This window comes from Varroa jacobsoni, unplaced genomic scaffold, assembly GCF_002532875.2.
Source record: "Varroa jacobsoni isolate VJ856 unplaced genomic scaffold, vjacob_1.0 scaffold_1376, whole genome shotgun sequence".
NCBI classification, from domain to species: Eukaryota; Metazoa; Arthropoda; class Arachnida; order Mesostigmata; family Varroidae; genus Varroa; species Varroa jacobsoni.
In genome coordinates, this window is record NW_019214278.1 from 109,629 (window position 1) to 128,350 (window position 18,722).

The 18,722-nt window shown below is 39.2% G+C and overlaps 2 protein-coding genes across 5 annotated transcripts in view; one reads left to right on the forward strand and one right to left on the reverse strand.

Moving 5' to 3' along the window:
- The window catches only part of LOC111269291 (uncharacterized), a 113,625-nt gene extending 106,475 nt beyond the window's left edge, over window positions 1-7,150 (reverse strand). For 3 of the 4 annotated variants that reach the window (XM_086972049.1, XM_022848754.2, XM_086972045.1), the window contains exon 1: window positions 6,838-7,150. The gene's annotated coding sequence lies outside the window, so the exon portion shown is untranslated. The other variant, XM_086972047.1, reaches the window with a different exon arrangement.
- Window positions 7,151-7,297: 147 nt separating this feature from the next.
- On the forward strand, window positions 7,298-9,967 carry LOC111269292 (cytochrome c oxidase subunit 7A2-like, mitochondrial). The gene is made up of 3 exons (XM_022848755.2): window positions 7,298-7,491; window positions 8,484-8,589; window positions 9,766-9,967. Exons 1-3 carry the CDS (start codon window positions 7,424-7,426, stop codon window positions 9,856-9,858), a joined length of 267 nt encoding a protein of 88 aa, XP_022704490.1. The 5' UTR covers window positions 7,298-7,423; the 3' UTR covers window positions 9,859-9,967.
- The last annotated feature ends 8,755 nt before the right edge of the window (window positions 9,968-18,722 follow it).

Consider the following 18,722-nt stretch of genomic DNA (forward strand, 5'->3'; position numbering starts at 1 on the left):
ATGCTGTCCTTCATTGAAGACAGTAGTGAGCCTTAGTCTCCCTGTGGGCAGCTTCATTTTTCCAACCTTAAAATTTTGTTTATCGCAATATGTACATAGTGCCTGTACACCATTGCGCAACAAACATTCCAGATGATGCAGTGTTTTTAACTAGTAATGCTCGGTCGCTCGACGATAATGCTCTATCCTTGAGAAAATTGGTGACGCATTCAGCAAACAGTCTCCTCTGAATTTATCGACTCCAAAGTTATGGAGGATAGTTCGTTGAGCGTCCAATCGTTATCAAGCACTGAACAACAAAAAGCGGGTTATTTAACACTCGTTTGCATCTTGAATACCGATACCAAATAATTCAACATCATTTTCACTCGGACAACGATGTCAACAACTTCTTTTGGAAGAAAAATTATATTACTCAAGACGGTAAACTCAAATAGACATGTACTCTGGCCGTTTTCAGTATCGTAAACTACTACTAGATTGTTAGTAATTATATATTAGCATAATTTGTTTAGCCAGCTGATTCAACAAAGAAAGCTTTTAAATCGCGCTCATATGACGCTTAATTACAATGACGCAATTATTTTGGCTAGTTTCCTTGTGCTAGAAGATTAGTGCTACTTAATTCCAAGTGAAGTACAACCGTTAGCCTACACTAGAAACTCGCTAACATAACACTTCCAGCAGCATGCAAAGTATAACCCACGATACAAGAGCAGGCCCCCTAAGAGAAACGTAATTTACAATAAATTTCGAGTCTATGTTTATTACCTTGACACATAAGTAGTTTTATAACGGCTGCAGCGACACCGGAAAAATAATAAATATCATTACAGATAGTAAGTTTTTAAGTATGTGTATACAACCTTCACTATGTATGATGAATTTACGCATCTTTACTGATGCGTCTCCAGCAAAAAAATACGCATACCTATTATTTCCCCTAGACAGCATCCGATCCTCATACTATGCTTTGGCAACTCTGAAAAATAGCTTTACGAAAAATATTATTGACTTTGAGAAAATAGAGGAACATTACACACCACTAAACAAAGAGCAAACTTATACCACTGTGAAAGATGATTGCCTAGTGCAAATCACCAAAGGCAGTGGAGATTACATCAGATCATGAGAAATATAAAACATCCAGAGTTATCTCCGCATAACGGAGTACTCGCGCATATGTATGTAAATGTAGACAAACTTTCGTTGCTTAGATGCAGGTTGTGCATATGTAACACATATTTATAATACAATTCTTCTGCAAGGGAGATCCATTGTCGCTATCAAACTGAGCGACCTAAATCAACCGATTGAAGATTTTGCGCCTTAATAAGTGTATGTTGACGGTATTCACTCGCTCGAGTCAATTCTCACTGCCTCGCTAGACGGCAACAGCTTAACGACGATGAGCCCCTCAGACTGTCGTGTTTTTCCCTCCATCATGAGCACTAGCAGGAGCGACCGGCACAGTCGCGGCCGTAACTGACTCGTCTGTTTGTACAGGGTCGATTCGTAGCTGTTCTCCCGCATATTGTTTGCTTTTATTGTACTCTTTGACATCGCTGTCGCTTTCGTGCGTCGTATTGACTTTGCTGTGTAGGGTCACCGGCAGTCATCGCAGGCGTCGCGTCATCGACTCGCAAACAGGTCAACAATCAAACTAAACCAAGCCAGTAGCATCATCACGTAACAACAGTAGCGTGTGAGTTAAACGAAATGAGATGATTGGACTACTGCGGATAAAGCGTGCGTCTCCGCCGCCGCCTGCTATCACTACGGCCTGTTGGCGTAAAAAGCAACAACTATCAGAGAAACGCAGCTAGGCGGCGAAGAGGCAAATAAGCGCATATCAAGCCGGACAGGCAAGAAGGCAGATAAACAGACAGGCTCATCGGCCTGCCTGATTACATCCGAGCTGGTGCTGCAGCTACGAGTAGCTGTCGCACTGGCAGCGCCATTCGTTTACGAAAAGCGAGCATTAAGCTGTGTACGACCACGAAACCACGAAGAGACGTGACTGGCAATGGTCAGAAAGACATACTCGACCACTACTAGTCAATTGGCTACATTGCGTCACGAGTAGCGGTCGCGTCGTCCATGGCATGCCAAAGGCACCGCCAGCTTAGCAGCATCCAGGCAGGCGGCGAAGAAAAGTTTTGTCCGTAGTTTTCATCTTCGCCTCGTTTCGTGTCTCTTCTTCCTTTTGGTTGTTTCGTTTGATATCAAAATCAAATTTTTGCTGGCAATGATCATCCGCGGTTCCAGCAGTCTGCAGACTGCACCCCTTGTACATACATGTATTGGACAGAAGTCAGTTCGGCCATGAATGTTACTACAACTACGGCTACGCTTGTAGTACTAAACATATTCCACTGCATAATACGTACACATTACATTGTTTTGTCTTCGCTATAGTATTTAAGTAGTATATCCGTGTATACAATGTAAAAGGCTTCAGAAAACGGCTCCGACAAATGAGATTTTGTGTGGGTGAGCTTAGTGATAAAGAAACTTTTTTTTTGGCAGAACTTGCCTTTATGTTGAAGAGTTTTAAAATCAGATTGGTTAGCAAATACTGTCGCCGAGTTGAACGACGTATCATTTTTTACAACTGGTTGAAATATGCTAAACTAATCCAATGCGCATCCCGTGTTGTACGATATATTATCGCTTATTAGCTCTTCTACACTTTTATCGGGTGAAGTTTTTATTGGTTCGCATATGTCAGCACGACTGTCTTTAAACAGCTTCAGCTCAGCTCTATCTGTCGAGCCGTATTAAAAAACCGCGGCGGAAAAATCGTTTTTAGTAAGCCATTCGAAGACAGTGCTCATTAGAAAGTGATAAGTGGTTGTTAAACCAAGGATGAGTACTAGTGAATCAGTGTATAGGAGAGGGCATTTGTCGACACTGGCCAACTGCCGAGTCCCACCCACATTAACTAGTCCACACGCGAATCTCGACAGCGGCTAGAAACGAAACTAAATTGGGGAAACAATTTTGTGACCTTTTTTTCTGACGCTATCACTAAGCATTTTAATAATTATAGATACCACGTCGTGTTTTTACGCTCGATGAGCAAGGATTATTAGATCTAAATCGATTGCTTTAATTGGAAGTTCTTAAGTCCCGAATCTCGTGAGCTTAAAAACGAAAATAAAATTATCGCCATTTTATTGATAATACAATTAGCAATCAAGTTAGGAGTGGATCATGTAGACAAACAGGCAACAACGATAATTAAACAACAAACTTCTTTTTATAAAAACAATAGGTTTTATACGCTTAGTATAGTTCGTATAACACAGATAGGTAATTTTTTGTTACAGCATGCTTAAGTGTCCATATGAAATAGATTTGAAAAAAGTTCCCTGACTCGCCTATATTGACTTCAAAGGCAGTTTTCTGCCGGCAATTATTTACTTACAACTTGCCTTTCTGGTGGTGCAAGCCTCTATATCATTGACAGTTGCTGCTATATTGAATCTTTTTTGAGTATACAATAAAAAATTACATTTTAACTGATGTCGAACGTACCCAGCGGTGGATTCACTTAAGTCTGTTTCTTTACTTCCATTAAATCATGTGTAAGATAAAGTAACCTAAGTGAGATATTGCTGTGACAGCAGGCATTATCCGATCCCAACCCTTCATGAAGGCATAAATCTTTTCCTTTTAGTAGGTGGTTGCAAAAGAGAAACTAACGATAAAAATGTCCTCTGAATCTATAAATATTGCCTTCCCACTGCAACGACTCCTTTCACCTAGAAATATTACCCTTGTGACCCTCAAAATTCGCTCAGTTAACTATAGCGCTGTGCAAACGGGCAGGTAGCAACTCTTCGCTGTTAACTTCGCGAAACCCTCGCTTCGAATCAGCGTTTGCTTTTTATTCTCTTCGCCTCTACTATACTACCATTTGTTATACTATGAAGCGGCCCGTCGCCTTCCTCCACTGCGTTGGGCATCGCTGGTAATAGAATTCTACGCAACGCGCGTTGGCAGGCAAAAAAGGATCGCACGATTAACACACAGCCAGAGAAGTTTTCTGAGAAGGTGGCTTACACTTGGATAAATCAACGACAGAGAACGGTTTGTGCGACGGGCTCAAAAGAAGATGATATTTACGATCATGCAAGTGTTATTGTCACTTTGTTACTAAGGCTAGCGGCAACACCTATAGCATTTGTTTCATCGTAATCAAAGATTATGATTGTTGATATACATATACAACGTCTGCCGGTATCACCGTACTCGGTCGAACATATTTATGAGAAACATATTTCCGTTTCTATAACGGCCTTTGAAAATAGCAGATCCTTTTTCTTTCCTTCTGAGCAGCAAACTTAAAGAGAACAAAGAATCACACATGCCAGCCAAACATACGATTGTTGTACCGACACCGCCGCAGAAACTACCCGTGAGTCAATACGTGAAAAAGGAAAAAGAGACAGCCGGGAAACCTGAATACGAAAGCGTTAACAGTAGTAGTCGTACGAGCAGTGGCGTTCAACAACAGCAACACAGCAAAGAGCTCGACAGGGGTATCACAACAGAACACTCAATAGGCTCTGTCCGCCCTGACACTCAACACACGGCTGCTCTACTGTCTTTCAGGCGCTGGCGAAAACCTCGCCCTCGAGTAGTGTACTATGTCTGCCTCTGCTGCAGCAACTGGCTGTGGCTGACTAGGCCAGCGACAAAAGCAACGGCAGCGGCTATAAACAGGCCGTAACTATAGCCGACTACACCACTAGCGCAAAGAAGTAGCATGGGTAGCTTCTTTTGTCTTCTAACCGTTGGCTGCTGCTATACATCTTTCCGTGTTCTTCACGTGTCCGCTCCGTGTTATTTTTTATTCGGCGGTCTTTTGTCCTGCTGGTAAAGGAGTTTGGTTTGGTCCTGACGTGGGCGGGTAATAGCGTCACAACTTCCAACTGCGCACGGCACCCTCGTCCTCTAAGACCCCTTTCATTGTGCCTTGCTACGATATTGTTATACGATGATTAGAGTTCCTAAAACCGCAAAGGCAGAATTATTTTCGGTAGACAAGAATTTGTATCTCCGCCTCTTGCATACGTACACGTAACACATTCGATCGGCATAGAACGCGAACGACACCGCATGTTGCGCTCCCCAGGGGCCGGCGCTCACGTGCCGCATAGATCCTTCTTGCTTGGTAAAAATTTTGTGGCAATTAATGACAACAGGACCCTGCTCAATGATGTTGCCTTTTTAATTCATTTTTCCTTGACAATTGCATTATTGTCTGCACTTCGCGAAGCAGAGAAAGAAATAGTCTCACCTCGTCTAATCCCTTTTTATAACGCTTGCCTGTAGTGTCATACAATCATTTTTCCGGGAGGTTTCTCCGCAAGCGCGATTAGAATGCTCCCCGTACAAGACACGCCTGTTAATCTTCTCTAGCTAATGAATTGCATTACACCTTACTGAAGGGGTACGCACGAGACACGTGGGCCATCATAAATATGTAGCGATAGCCGTGCAAGTATAGCGCACGAGGACTATTCAATATTAATAATCACGCAACTTATTGTGTCAGATAGATATTGCGTTAAGAGAGTGAAAATGAGAGAAACAAAGAAGAAGCGAGATAAATTCAAATAGCAAGAAAGCGAGCCCGAACACGGTCGGCTACACCTGAGGGCGTTCTTCATCATACATCTACACACCGATTCGAATCAAACGTAGTTTGGGGTTCACTTTAATCAGGCCCTTTCTGCTGCTGGTGCTGTTGTTACGTCCAGCTTGCCTCGATCCTACCCAGTTTACCTGGCCTCTGCATAGGACCTCAACCGCCTATAATCGTAAAACACCGCAGCGCCATCAGCCACGGATAACTTGAGCTTTTCTTAAATTTTTACCATATTCCAATGTGATATCTAGAACTAAAATTATCCACCATGATCACGAGCCATTATAGGCACTATGTACCGAATTGATAGCCGACTATGTCACGAAGATTGCCATTCAGGGAAGATTCGTCGACCAGACGCGCACACACTTACGCATTAACAACGCATCAGCAACACATCGCAGATACACGGTTGCAATGGCAGCGAATGAGCGGCCACAGAAAAAAAGTTCTGAAAAGGTTCCGAAAAGCTGCGTCGTGTTTATACATCAAAGAAGGATCGGTGGCGGTGTTATGTTGGTCTGTGTTTCACCAGTGGGACCTTCTATGCTTATGCGCTTTTGAGATACCTGCAAAACGCGTACACACGCATGGAGCAACTGACACGAACGCTGTCTTTGTATAAAACAGAGTTGAGCACACATGTTGTGTTGTTGTACCGAACTGTACCGCGATTTCAGTGTAAGCAGTCTCTAAGCAGCACGCGATCACATAACCTAATTGGCAAACTCAGAGACGGCAAGACTAACGTAGAGTACTACCGAGAGTGCTACCAGAACTGACGGCGACGGCGGCACCAGCGATAATAGCAATTGCGCTCATTGCTGATAATCGGCTAATCGTTTGCTCGTTGCGCAGCTCACATAAACGACCAACACTCATACACACACGAAACAGCCGTAAGTTAAACGCGGTCAGAGCACAGGCGACGAGAAGACAAGCGCGATGATGAAACGCAGCTTAGAGATATACACGCAGCCGCGTTAGCACTCATTCTATCGAAAATAGCATTTGCTCGACGTCGAAATTGTCTGTCTTTTCGTTTGTTCCTTCTGACTGCTGCTGCTGCTGCTTCTTGGCGGCTGTCGACAAAGCCGTGATGAGGGACATCGATACGTTCTGACTGCGGGATAAAGTCAACACACACCTATAGGTTGGTTAGACTGTGCGAAACTCACCTTCGATGAAAGAGATCGTTCGATGCACGAGACTGTACAGGATTCCAGTCCAGCTTCGCAGGTCACTTAAATCACCAACTTGTCGAGCACAATTAAGCAAATCCGTATCGAAGAAAAACCGGCCCAATCTACTTGGGCCTCACAAGATCACAGCAGCGAGCGTACAACAACGATCAATGCGTAAAATTCAACCTGCGCCAGGATGATGCGCTGCGCAGCGATACCACGCGGCCGTTGGCGGGAGGTTTTGAATTTGTAATGCAGTAAGACATCTCCGTAAACTAGTTCTGGACAAACATTGCTTGTGGCCACTTCAGATCAAGGATTTATTGAAGTAGAAAACGGATGTCGCACGTTGATAGTGGCAATTAAAGTGTTGGAAACATAGATTATTAAAAATGACTGCATAGTGTAAAATGACTCAGTTGTTTGAAAATATGCGGGGCAAACAATGCTCGCTAAGTCATCCCCGTTGGAAGGTCGATATCTACGTTTTGTTTTGGGGACTTTGCAAGGACTCTGTTGTGCATACTCCGGACCATAGAAAAGCGCACATAATACTTACGGTAAAAAAGAATTGAGAAAAATGATTACTTCTCGCATCCTCACGAGACTAACCAGGCCAGTTTTGGAACTGGAGGCACAGCAGGCCAGGTATGAAACAAACCTAGATATAATAGCCTTTTCCAAAATCTTATTGCTGTACATGCAGGTGTGAAAATCTGGATAGGTGATCACGATGATCCTGAAGTGATAGTATCATTACGTTATTATTGCTATAGTATGCTAGGTCACGGAGTTATCTGGATATGATTTTGTCTCGTTCAGCCTAATAGAAATTTAATTGCAACATAGATTGATTATTAAATTTTAGACATATTTAACTTGGTTTTTTAAACTTTATATAAGTAGATTGACGGACTCTTGCTTTCATAAACCAAGTGCCATATTAGATCTATATATATATATATATATATATATATATGTGCAATTTAGAGGAATGCGGTTCTCAGCTAATCATTAATTCCGGACCAAAAGGCCACATCTATTAAAATCATGAACTTCGTATGTAGAAACCTTACTAGCACAATGCTCTAAGCAGTAAAATGATAACTTTGTATAATTTCCATAAATGTCACTTGTAAAAATTGAAAACTCAACAACTAATTTATATTGGTTGATATTTTCGTTAAAATGTTCATTCATCAGTGACCAAAAAGTATTTGGCATCCGCTTGTATATTTAGAGTCAAATTGCGACTGTGCCCTTTTCACCTTTGTGTGGTATTCCTTTTTTCGATAGAATCCATATCCAGTCATAGTGCCGTTATTGTATTGACCTTGTTGCTCGGACACACTCCATATTAATGTAATCCATCCAGAACTGACTTGATTTGCTTTTAGAGGGCACACGAAGACAAGACGAACAGCAATTTCGGTCTCATTGAATTAATTCCATATGGCCTACTGCAATGCGGTTATAATTTTTGTATAAGTACTTCCAAAACATAATATTATTTTTATAATTATACTAGTCAATTGTAGTTATCTAGAAGCTAAGCGGATCGGTCCTCCACAATAGCATGTCTTTCTTATGCGAGCTCATTGTTAAATACACCTAAGCTTGTTGATTTGTATTTCGAGCAGGAAGTTCGGAAATCTTGAAACCATCGAACATATTAAGAAACTGCAGAAAAGGTTCGCAATCAAGGACGGCGTCCCCCTGTATCTAAAGAGGGGTTTGCCAGACGCGGTAAGTTCCTGATTTATATATATATATATTTTAGCTTTAGTTCAATATTTACATAATAACTGTGCATGAGGAACACCGAACCTCTACCACTAATTTTTAGTCATTCTTTTCTTGTTTTAGCCTATTTGAATTTGAGTAAAGTAAAAGTAAATATATATTATTATTAATAATATTTCTCTTAACCCTGATAATAGTATTAATAATAAAGGTCCTGCAATAATATTAGCAGCTAATCGTACTGCTAATATTATCGGACGCATTAAATTTCTAATTGTTTCATTTACTACTACAAATGACGCTAAAAAAGAGGTGTTCCTATTGAAATTAAATGTGCAAATATCTGTCTAGGAAAATTAAACCAACCAAAAATAATAAGTGCTATTCAAATACACAACGGTAATCTTATCGTTACTGACATGTCTCATAGAAAGAAAAATATAAAGCAACAAACCTAGTAAATTATTATTAAATAAATAAAATACTAAAAATTTATTTACATTTCTTAATTATCATTTCTTTTAGTGAAGCATCCATTACTACTGAAGGAATAAATATAATTAGAGACTTTATCTTTCAAAATAAAAAGAAAATAAATATTTTTATTGAGATGAGATTTCTGCCTTGTCAAAAATATAAACAAAATACAACTGGAAATCTGTTCTGTATTCCCTATTTACAATGTATCACCCCGTCGGCATTTCCCATAAACTTTTTACCACGAAAATCGATTTCTGATATATAATTGAGCAATATTTTGTTTAATTGTGAAGCCAAATTGAAAATAATATGTGTGCCAATGATTAATTGGAATCTTAATGTTCAAATTTCTATAATCTGTCAATATTAAATTTATGGTTAATCGGATCAACGAAGGTTTCTACTTGCGTTCGCCTGCGCGAGTGTGTTTGTTGAGCCGTCCGAGCTGAAGCCTACGTCAAGTTACTATGAGAACGATATAGGTAATACGACGCAACGGGTGAATGAATTAAAAACGGCTGCATTCTATTCTAAAGTATATATTTCATCAAAAAGGCCTCTCTGCGAAATCAGGAAGTCATGGCATACGTTCTGATCATTTCATTTAATCGCTTATTTTAACTGGAATATATTCTAATTCTTATAAAATAATTTACTGAAGTTGACTACGTTCCTTTCATTTTTATTCTGATACTTCAGATTCTGCACAAGCTGTCGATGATTGGTGTACTGGGCGGTACCGCTTACTCGTATTACATGCTGTTCCTGTTGGCCTACGGCAAGGCGAAGTAATATGTTCAAGTCACAAATAAGGTTGAAGAAGTACATTTTTACAATTAGGTCGTCATGGTGAATATATCGTAGAATTATAAATAAAACAAACAAGTTAAAAATAATTTTATGTTAATTGTACTCGTTTTTTGGTCTTTTTGTCTCTAATCTACAAGCTATATACCGAGATAAAAAAAGAACTTGTAAAATTTGACTATTCTATTTTGTTTGTGAACTTTTGAAGCCCGGGCTACGAACAACAGAAGTAATACCTATCGGAAGCTGTTATTTGCAGGACGTTTTGTTTTCAGTTTCTTAAGCAAAAAGCAACACAGAGGTTACATATGATATGAAATTAATTTCTCCTCAAAAAATACTTTTACTACATCTGATACGACGTTAAGCTATTTTGAGATCGGCGTTCAGTTTTATGAATGTTATTTGCGACTGTATGACCGTTAACAACCAAGAACATGATTAGCTAGTGTTATATGTTAGCATTTACATTGAAATTCTCAGTTCGTTGTTTCTAAAAAATGTTTTCATTTTCAATCAGTGAATTAGCGGTGTGTGCGCTCGGGCGAACATCCGAAAGTAAGGGAAATGCTAAAAAAAGAAAAATTTTCCCTGTGGTGCCCGTAGCTAACAAAAACGCTATATTCTAAGAACGCCAGGGTAAAGACACTTCAAAATTACTTTCAATCTTTTTGAAGCCACCTCGTATGATGGGATGAAATTATTGCTCCAAGCACTTTGAAGTAACTTGCATCTTGCCTAACGCAGCATTGCGTAAGTGTGGCTAGCAAGGATTTATGTACAATCGTTCTCGAGATACGGGTGGTGTCGATTTCTTTAAACAGGCATCCCAAGAGTAGAAGGTATCGACCTAAGAAGGCTGATGGTCAGAAATCTGATCTATGCGACACGAGCTATGTTGAGGTTCGCTATTCATGGATTGGTGGCCTGCTCAATGCACTGCTACAAACATACCATATTGAGAGAAATGTATAACGAATATGTCTATGTAGTTACTTTCACACGATAAATATGATTTCGAGCTTAATAAATCAATTACATGGTTTATGTAAATAGCATTCAATGTATATATAATACAGATTAGAACGGTAAAAATAAGCATAGCCGTACTGTACATGGAGCAAATTTCGATCATACTCTAAAAAATACCCGTTTTAGGGTCCGCAGTTTTACATCGTTGTCCGTAAAACGTAAATAGCACTTCCTTCAACACTATTATCATTTAGCTAACGTTAAAACGCAGTGTGGTTTAAGTGCCACATCGTATGAGCACTTCGCAATAAGTATATCTTTACTAAGATGAACCCGCCTTTAAATGTAGTAGACAGATATGTTGCCATTGGGTTATCCCGGGGACCACTTCTTCAACCAGTAGACATAGCATGCAATTTACATTTTGTTTTTCCAATCCTTCAACCTCGTCGGCTTATTGATAGCATGATTTATTCTAAGCTTTACGATTAGGAACCTAGCTCATGGAGCCAGTGGCCGAGCTTGTGGGGTAACTCAACTATCGGCAAAATAATAAGGAAGTTAACGGTATGATTCTAGTAAACATAGATAAAAAAAAAAACTGTTACCAAAAATTGTAAAACTCTTTTGAAGTTGGCTGTTGATGACCTTAAATAAATCTTCCGAGTTTCATGTATCGCAGTGCCCTCGTTGATCGCTGTTTTAGACAGTCAACTTCCGCCACGAAAGGAACAGTGTCTACGTGTGGTTTTAAACATATACTACTCCATGTGTTGGTACCTTTGAAACACAGGCGCCAATTTTCGTGTAATTGGTTGCTTCTCATACACCTCAATACAAAATTCCAGATCGGTTAATTTTGTTATGGCAAAACATATTCTGCCCCAAGCAAAACGTTTATCCATTCTTCATAGTGCTCGACAACCCTTATCAATGCACAGAACTTTCTCATTAAGTACCTTCATTTTTTTAAACAGCAACAGGAAAACGGGTCAATAAGTCATTACATGCATTCCTAACGATAACTTTGGCAAGGCCTATTTTTTTGCTGTATATCATCATCAAAACTTTGCTGGGCCTTTTTAGAGGTGAAGAGTGAAACAAAATTCATGCACAAGATAAATTTAAGGTAAGAAAAAAGGTTTTTTGTTCAAATAAATTAGGTGCCTTTTTCTCTATTTTGAAGTTATTTTTTCTAACGTCGTACTTGAGTCTTACAATTACAGGTTTCTTAGTTCGTCCTTTTAAATACTCAGATGATGCATTGCGCTCGAGCATGCTGCCCATTAGCACATAACCCTCGTACAATCTCACCGCTGTCACAAAATAGCAAAAGGAAAACAAAGCGCTTGATACTTAAATGTATAATAATATTGGCTGTACGCCTATTTATTTACATCTATCTGTAAGTAATAGTGTGTTAGTGGCGAAAGGAAAATCGGATTGCAGATAAAAAGTACAAGATCTTTGGGAGCGGTAACACATTTTTTCCTTCGACAATTTGGAGCTTTAGCTAGGTCCGAGCGCTTAACTCAGGGTTTGCTACATAGGCGTAGCATTAATAAAGACGTTCCCTGGCTTCAGTGCCCAAGAAATTATTTCAGGATATCACAACCTCGGCAAGTATAATACATATAGTTTATAAAATCCTTATGAAATTACGGAACCATTTTGGCAAAGACTTGTTGACTTTAGTGCTAGATGTTACTAGGACATGAGGCTGTTACTTTGTTATGATAAATACGTTACTGCATGCAGAAACGGAATCGGTCATTGAGTTCTATCAGTGTAATAATTAATACGATATATTGCCATAATGAGAAACTGTCGTATCTATATTTATGGGCCGGTTATAAGTTGTGGTGTCTTTCGTTCTATCTGAACTCATTGAACATGTTTTGCATGTTTATATTATGCAATGCATAACAAGTTTCGATGTTATGGAATACTAAGTCTCACTTAATATAAAGACTACTCCTCTCAAATGTCAGCCTGCACCGCATGCGAATATTTGTGCTATTTGCAGGAGAAAGCATATTTGGTAGTTCGTGAGATAAACTACTGGGTGTTTCAGGAGAAGCAACCGGAAAATTACTTACCTATCTTCTATCGAACAACAATAATAAAACACATAAGTAAGGAGATATTCATATACCTCTATCATTTCTGTTTATTCTACAGCCAGGTTTCTAATATTCAAGTTATTTATAAGTCGTATTGTAAGATTGAGCCTCGTGCATTACACTTTATTGCATTTTAACGTGAAGTATAAAGGCCGCCCTTATTTACCACCTCAGACCATAGGCCTTGTAACGGCTTGCAGGATGCGGTTTCCATTTTTATCGCGTGAGACACATTTTTAGTTCAGGAATGATCGCTTCAATAAAAAAAAAACTGCTGAATTCTCCGGAATCTACAAATATGTCTACTTACATATGTTATAACGAAAGCGTTGGAAGGCCAAAGAGTTTTTGGAGGATTATACAGCGTTGGAAAGCCTAGTGACTGAAATTATCTTTAGTAATCAAGTATAGAACAAATCTTGGAATGAGGTAATGTCACAGTAACACGTAATGTGGGTAATTAAAAAGATTTTTAGTAGTTTGGTCAAGGTTAGACAAGTTTTAAAAGGACTAAAAGGTTATACAAGAGAGGAGCGGCGAAGAAGCAAGAGAGAGGGAATCCGGCTAATGGCGGTGAGAGAATCAGGCTTATGTGTCACGACTAGTCTATCAGTTGTATGAGGTGTGAAAGAAAGGCCAGGTTCGGATGGAGTTTGATCACCGTATAATCTGTACAGAACTGTCATGAGTATGTAAAAAAAATCTCTTGAAGTGAATATAGAGTGTCGTCATTGGTATAATTTTCTCGACTCAGCAAACTTAACGTCTTTTTTTATTAATTAGTAAAATTACACCAAAATTACGGCTTTTAATTACGGCAATATAATATTAGTTTTATGAATCTTTCATGCCGTTACTATAGTGTAATCTATGGTATTCGTGAGCTGAGTTAAGCCGCGAAACAGTATAAGAAAAGCGTGTATTTCTAGCGAAATAATTGAAGCTACACCCTATTTTTAATGCATCCACCTTTTAATATCAAGCATTTATAAACCATCTTCAAAGAAGCCTTTTCAAGGGCCCTTTTTTTCTATTTTTGGGTATTAAATCGAGGTTTCTGTTCATTTTTGAAATTAAGATTGCATGCTAATAAGTATTTTGCATTCTCGCATCATATGTGGGTTGACAGGACTGCTATAAGTATAATAATAATTATTATAATTTGAAGATGTTAAAGGCAATTTTTTTAAAGACATGCCTTAGTATAACGTCTTCTGAGGTGATTTAACGAATGTAAACGGCTTACGTTGTTATGATTAGATAGGCACACGACGTTTACAACACCTGCTCAACTTCTATCGGGCAAATATTTCGAAGTTAAAGCCTCTGAGTTAGACGCTGCCTTCTTGTATTTAACAATACCCAGACACAGTGACAGATGAGCCTAGCAGTAATTCGTCCTGAAAAAAAATATTGCTGTCCCGTGTTATACAGGGCGAAGCAAAAGTTGTTGTTACAAAGGAAAAGAAGTGAAATATTCAATTGGAAAAGTGTTAACACCTGTTACATCTTTCCTGACGATAAACCTACTTTTGCGTCAAGTAAACAGGTCATCGGCACCTAAATAGGTCTGGTTCAGGTGATTGTACGTTTAGGGTTTACAGGTATAGGAGTGTGAGGATAGCGTGAACATAGATCTTGCTCGTGGCTAAACCTGGGCTCCATCACAGATAAAGCCTGGCAACACATGATTATGGGTAAGGTCAGTGATCTATTATAAGTATATTGTTCGAACCATTCCATTTACTAGCTGCAAGGGTTATATAACAATATGCTCGTTTGTTTAGATGACTGACGACATGTTGAGTGGCTATGGATAGCACCTATTTTATGTACCGCTTTAGAACCGAAATGGGCGTTTCCGTTTGCAACAACTATTCGCTCCTTTGGACGCCGTCGTTATGCTAAGCATGTTCATTCGTCTGTTTGTGTTCGTATTAGCAAATCACGTCTCAATATCGATAAAATTAGTCTATGCAACATTTTTCAACGTATTAAATAACAAAGTAAGCGAAATATAATGATATATTGGAAGATAAAAAGCATTGTTGCCGTATGGTACACTCATAGCGGTACCAAACTTGGGACTTATGTGAACATTCTTTTTTGCAAGACAAAACTCGACCGTTCCTAAACGACAAAAACCTGTCATTGACGCTCAGCCCTTTTAAATGTCTGTTTGAACGGATAAAAGACCTGCAAATAATCTACGGTAATGAGCCAGTAATACTGGTGAAGAAAGCTTCTTTGAAATGTTTGTTGAGACTGCTAACTTTGCGCAACATTGGCGCTAGTGAATTGTGAAAGCTCGGGATTCTGTCTAGTCTAAAGGAATGCTCGCAAGTAATCCTTTGTAAACTTTGTAAATTCGCCAGCTTAGCAAATCCGCAATGGCTACAACCAAATAGCAGCGTTCTAGGTCCCGTTCATTGAAATACATGCAATAACTTGGCCTACATCACAACTAAACTTTGTTTGCAGCATTACCGTCGGGAGAGTTTTTGGGCTGTTGGTCCTTTTGCAGCAGCATGCGTTAGCCTCGGTACTTGGCGAATACATTTTTCCTGCATGTTTTCCTAAATGTTTTCCTTTGAAGCTCCAGTCGGCAATCCAAAAGCTGGATTTGACGTCTAAATGACGGTACTCTCGGCTAGTCGCAAAATATCATTGGGCTTAGCATGACGAACGACAATGTCATCTTCTAAAGCAATCGAACGTTTGAGAAAATTGAGCATTCTAAACAATAAGTCTATTTCCTACAAAAAAAAATACTGATCTACTCGATAACAATAATATCAATAATAATAAATGGTCATCAAAGAAATTGATTACACGGGAATATTTATTAGCACGCCTCTAAAACTCCTTCTATAACAAAAGCTGAACCTTTAAACGCTGGTACAAGCTGGTCAGAGAAAAAACTTGTCGAATCTTTTACAGTCATCAATGGAAACATTAAAAGCTGTCGATTACCTTAATTTATCTTGTACACGGCTCACGAAGATGCCTTTTTTGTTTCTGACTATCCTAAGAAAGCTTAAAGTGTTTGATTCCTGACTGTATGCAACAAAAAACTATCCAATAATTCGTAATAATAATAAAACCATTTTTTTTCGTGGTAATGTCACTGAATGGATTAAGGTTCTAAACGGGGGAACCTACGAAAGGAATCCATGGCGTTTGATTACGCCGGGTAATCTTGATCAAAGGTATCTGCGTGATATGACTGGTTTTGTTTGCTAAACACAAGACCCATTGCAACTTATTGTGATTTTGTTATTATTTCGATCACCACAGCAAGCAATACTTGTGATTTCGACGTAGATTCGATTGTGATTTCGGCGCAGATGAGACTGGGACCATAAGATTAACTAGGCTTGCGTACATGTTCTCCGATGAGAAAATTGTCTTTGAGTTAATTTTTGGTGCTTTAAAGGGAACACTACTACAAGCGTTCTAAGAAATAGTTATCCCAAAATACCTGTCTGAGTGCACCAACCATGAGATGCCGTCTAGCGTCGTAGGTCACGCGATTCGCTGTCAACCACCAATTAATTAAACAATCATTATACAACTTTTATGTTTTCAGTATCTAGCATATTAACTATAAAATTATCTTGTCATGCCACTGATCTTGACCCTCTAAGCGAGAAAAAAACTGTTAACCCAGTTCTCCCGAACTACGTTAACCAATTGATACCTGCTGTATTATAGTAAAAGTTTTTTCTGCAATTGCCAGCTACTGAAACTGGGCTGCCGATAGCGGAACTAAAAAATACTGCAAGCTTGCCTCATTTTCCAAGTTCTGCAACGAACTATAATGCAAATTCCGGTGGAGAGGGCAAAGGCCGGATCAATTATTTTGTTAGATACAGAAAATAAAGTACCTTTTTCGAAAATGTCAAGATAGCAATTTTTTGCAGTTTTTATAAAATAACTATGCATCGAACAGCAAAGATGTTGAAAAAGGATTTAGCACATCAATCCTGTTATTAGACAGTCGGTACCGCAGCGATAGGCTAGATCAAGTCATCGCATCTGACACGAAATACTGCACACGGTGGGGTTCGTTTTTATTGCTGCGGCATTACACCTTTCATAAAAAATTAGAACCTTGGGAACCTGCTTGTCCAGCTTTGTGCTTCAAGTTACGCCAGTAATTTCGCTGCGGTTTCTGGTAGACTGTCCGGATGTCTTTGATTGTCGCACGATAACGACAGCAAATATTTTCGTCGTTCATTGATAAGTCTACCGCCGATGGCCTATTGGACAGAATAACTTGCATTTGAACGGTAAGTCGCGTGTCAGTGATTTATCTGGCACGCAGGCCTTCCGCTTGGCAATGCCAAATGCTGTTCGCACGGGTCACAGCTAAGAGCGTGTAGGGATGTCAGGTCACCATGGAAACGACCTAGGTCAGGCCCGCGAAGTCCGATCAACAAACGAAGAAGCATAGAACACTGACTACCGCTACTGCCATACCCAGGACAGACAGACATGGTGAGACTAAGTACACTAGTCAAGAAATGAATGCGCACTACACTGAAATAGAGATAATCCCGCAAAGGGAACCTAAACTGGTACAAGAAGCAGAAATTATCTGGGCTGAACGAAAGCAATACGCCGGAGGCCGGAGATTCGTAGCGAGTCTGCGCTACGAGCATCTAATATAGACTAGTTATCGATGATTTGTCAACGCATGAATATACACAAAGAATGCTTGCTGCTATCTCGAAAATGTTCGAAGTGAATTAAGTTGGTATATGAAGACCGTGATACTGTGAAAAACAATGAGCAACACAATGTCGTGTGTGCGACTCTGTACGTTTCTAAGTAACTCTTGCTGACCTTCTGCTTGAAACAGACAGTAAATCTGTGCAACTGTTACAGGTTAGTGGCAAAAACCGAAAATTTGATTAAGAAAAATGCGTAATTCTGAAATTAGATGAAAAACCACGTTACAAGCTTTTTTTAAAGATAAATTTGGAATAATGGTTTGGTCTCTTTGATCATCAATAAGCGTCCTAAATCGCAGTAAACTGGGGAAGAACCTTTCTCTTCACACAAGAAGAACAGTAAGTGTTTCTTTCCCTCTAACAAATAGCTTTTTATTATTATTAGTAACTTTCTGCGTATGGCATGAAAGAAGTCCGACGATAAGCGTAGACAAAGGAACTAAAGGTGCTAATCTTTAAAGGTTTTTTTCGGTTCAGTGTCAATCGCTCATCAAAAATAATGCTTGGAAACTTTATTTTAGGTAAAAGCCAGCGTCTGATTGTGTAATTGTACCTATTGAAGAATACATGTCTGTATTAAACTCAATCCTTCTAGCCTTCTTACTATGGTCTGTCAACGAGAACGTACTTCATCAAAGTGTTCTTACAAATTTATTTTTAAGTTCACTACGTAAAGATTTAATTCTTTGAGACCAGTCCTACGTTCACCTAACTACTACATACTAATTTGAACGGTAATTTAATTGTCTGTCGTTCGAAACTGTTCAGTACCAAAGGAGGGTAAAAAATAGGTATAATCGAATTATCTAGAGTCCAGTAGGCTAACACATAAACAACACATATATTGTATATAGTTTACAGACATTAGATATAGGCAAATATATACAGAGAGCAAAGGTGCATTCCTATCTTTCGGCAAGGAAACAGGGCATTGATGCTAGGCCCCCGAAAACGAAATGACTGTTAAGCGGCCGATCTTCTCCTAGAATTATATACACATTAAATGTATTATATCCTC

Coding starts and splice junctions, on each gene's coding strand:
- LOC111269292 (XM_022848755.2), top strand. CDS start 7,424: ATGATTACTTCTCGCATCCTCACGAGACTAACCAGGCCAGTTTTGGAA. Junction 7,492..8,483: donor CTGGAGGCACAGCAGGCCAG/GTATGAAACAAA, acceptor TATTTCGAGCAG/GAAGTTCGGAAATCTTGAAA. Junction 8,590..9,765: donor AGAGGGGTTTGCCAGACGCG/GTAAGTTCCTGA, acceptor CTGATACTTCAG/ATTCTGCACAAGCTGTCGAT.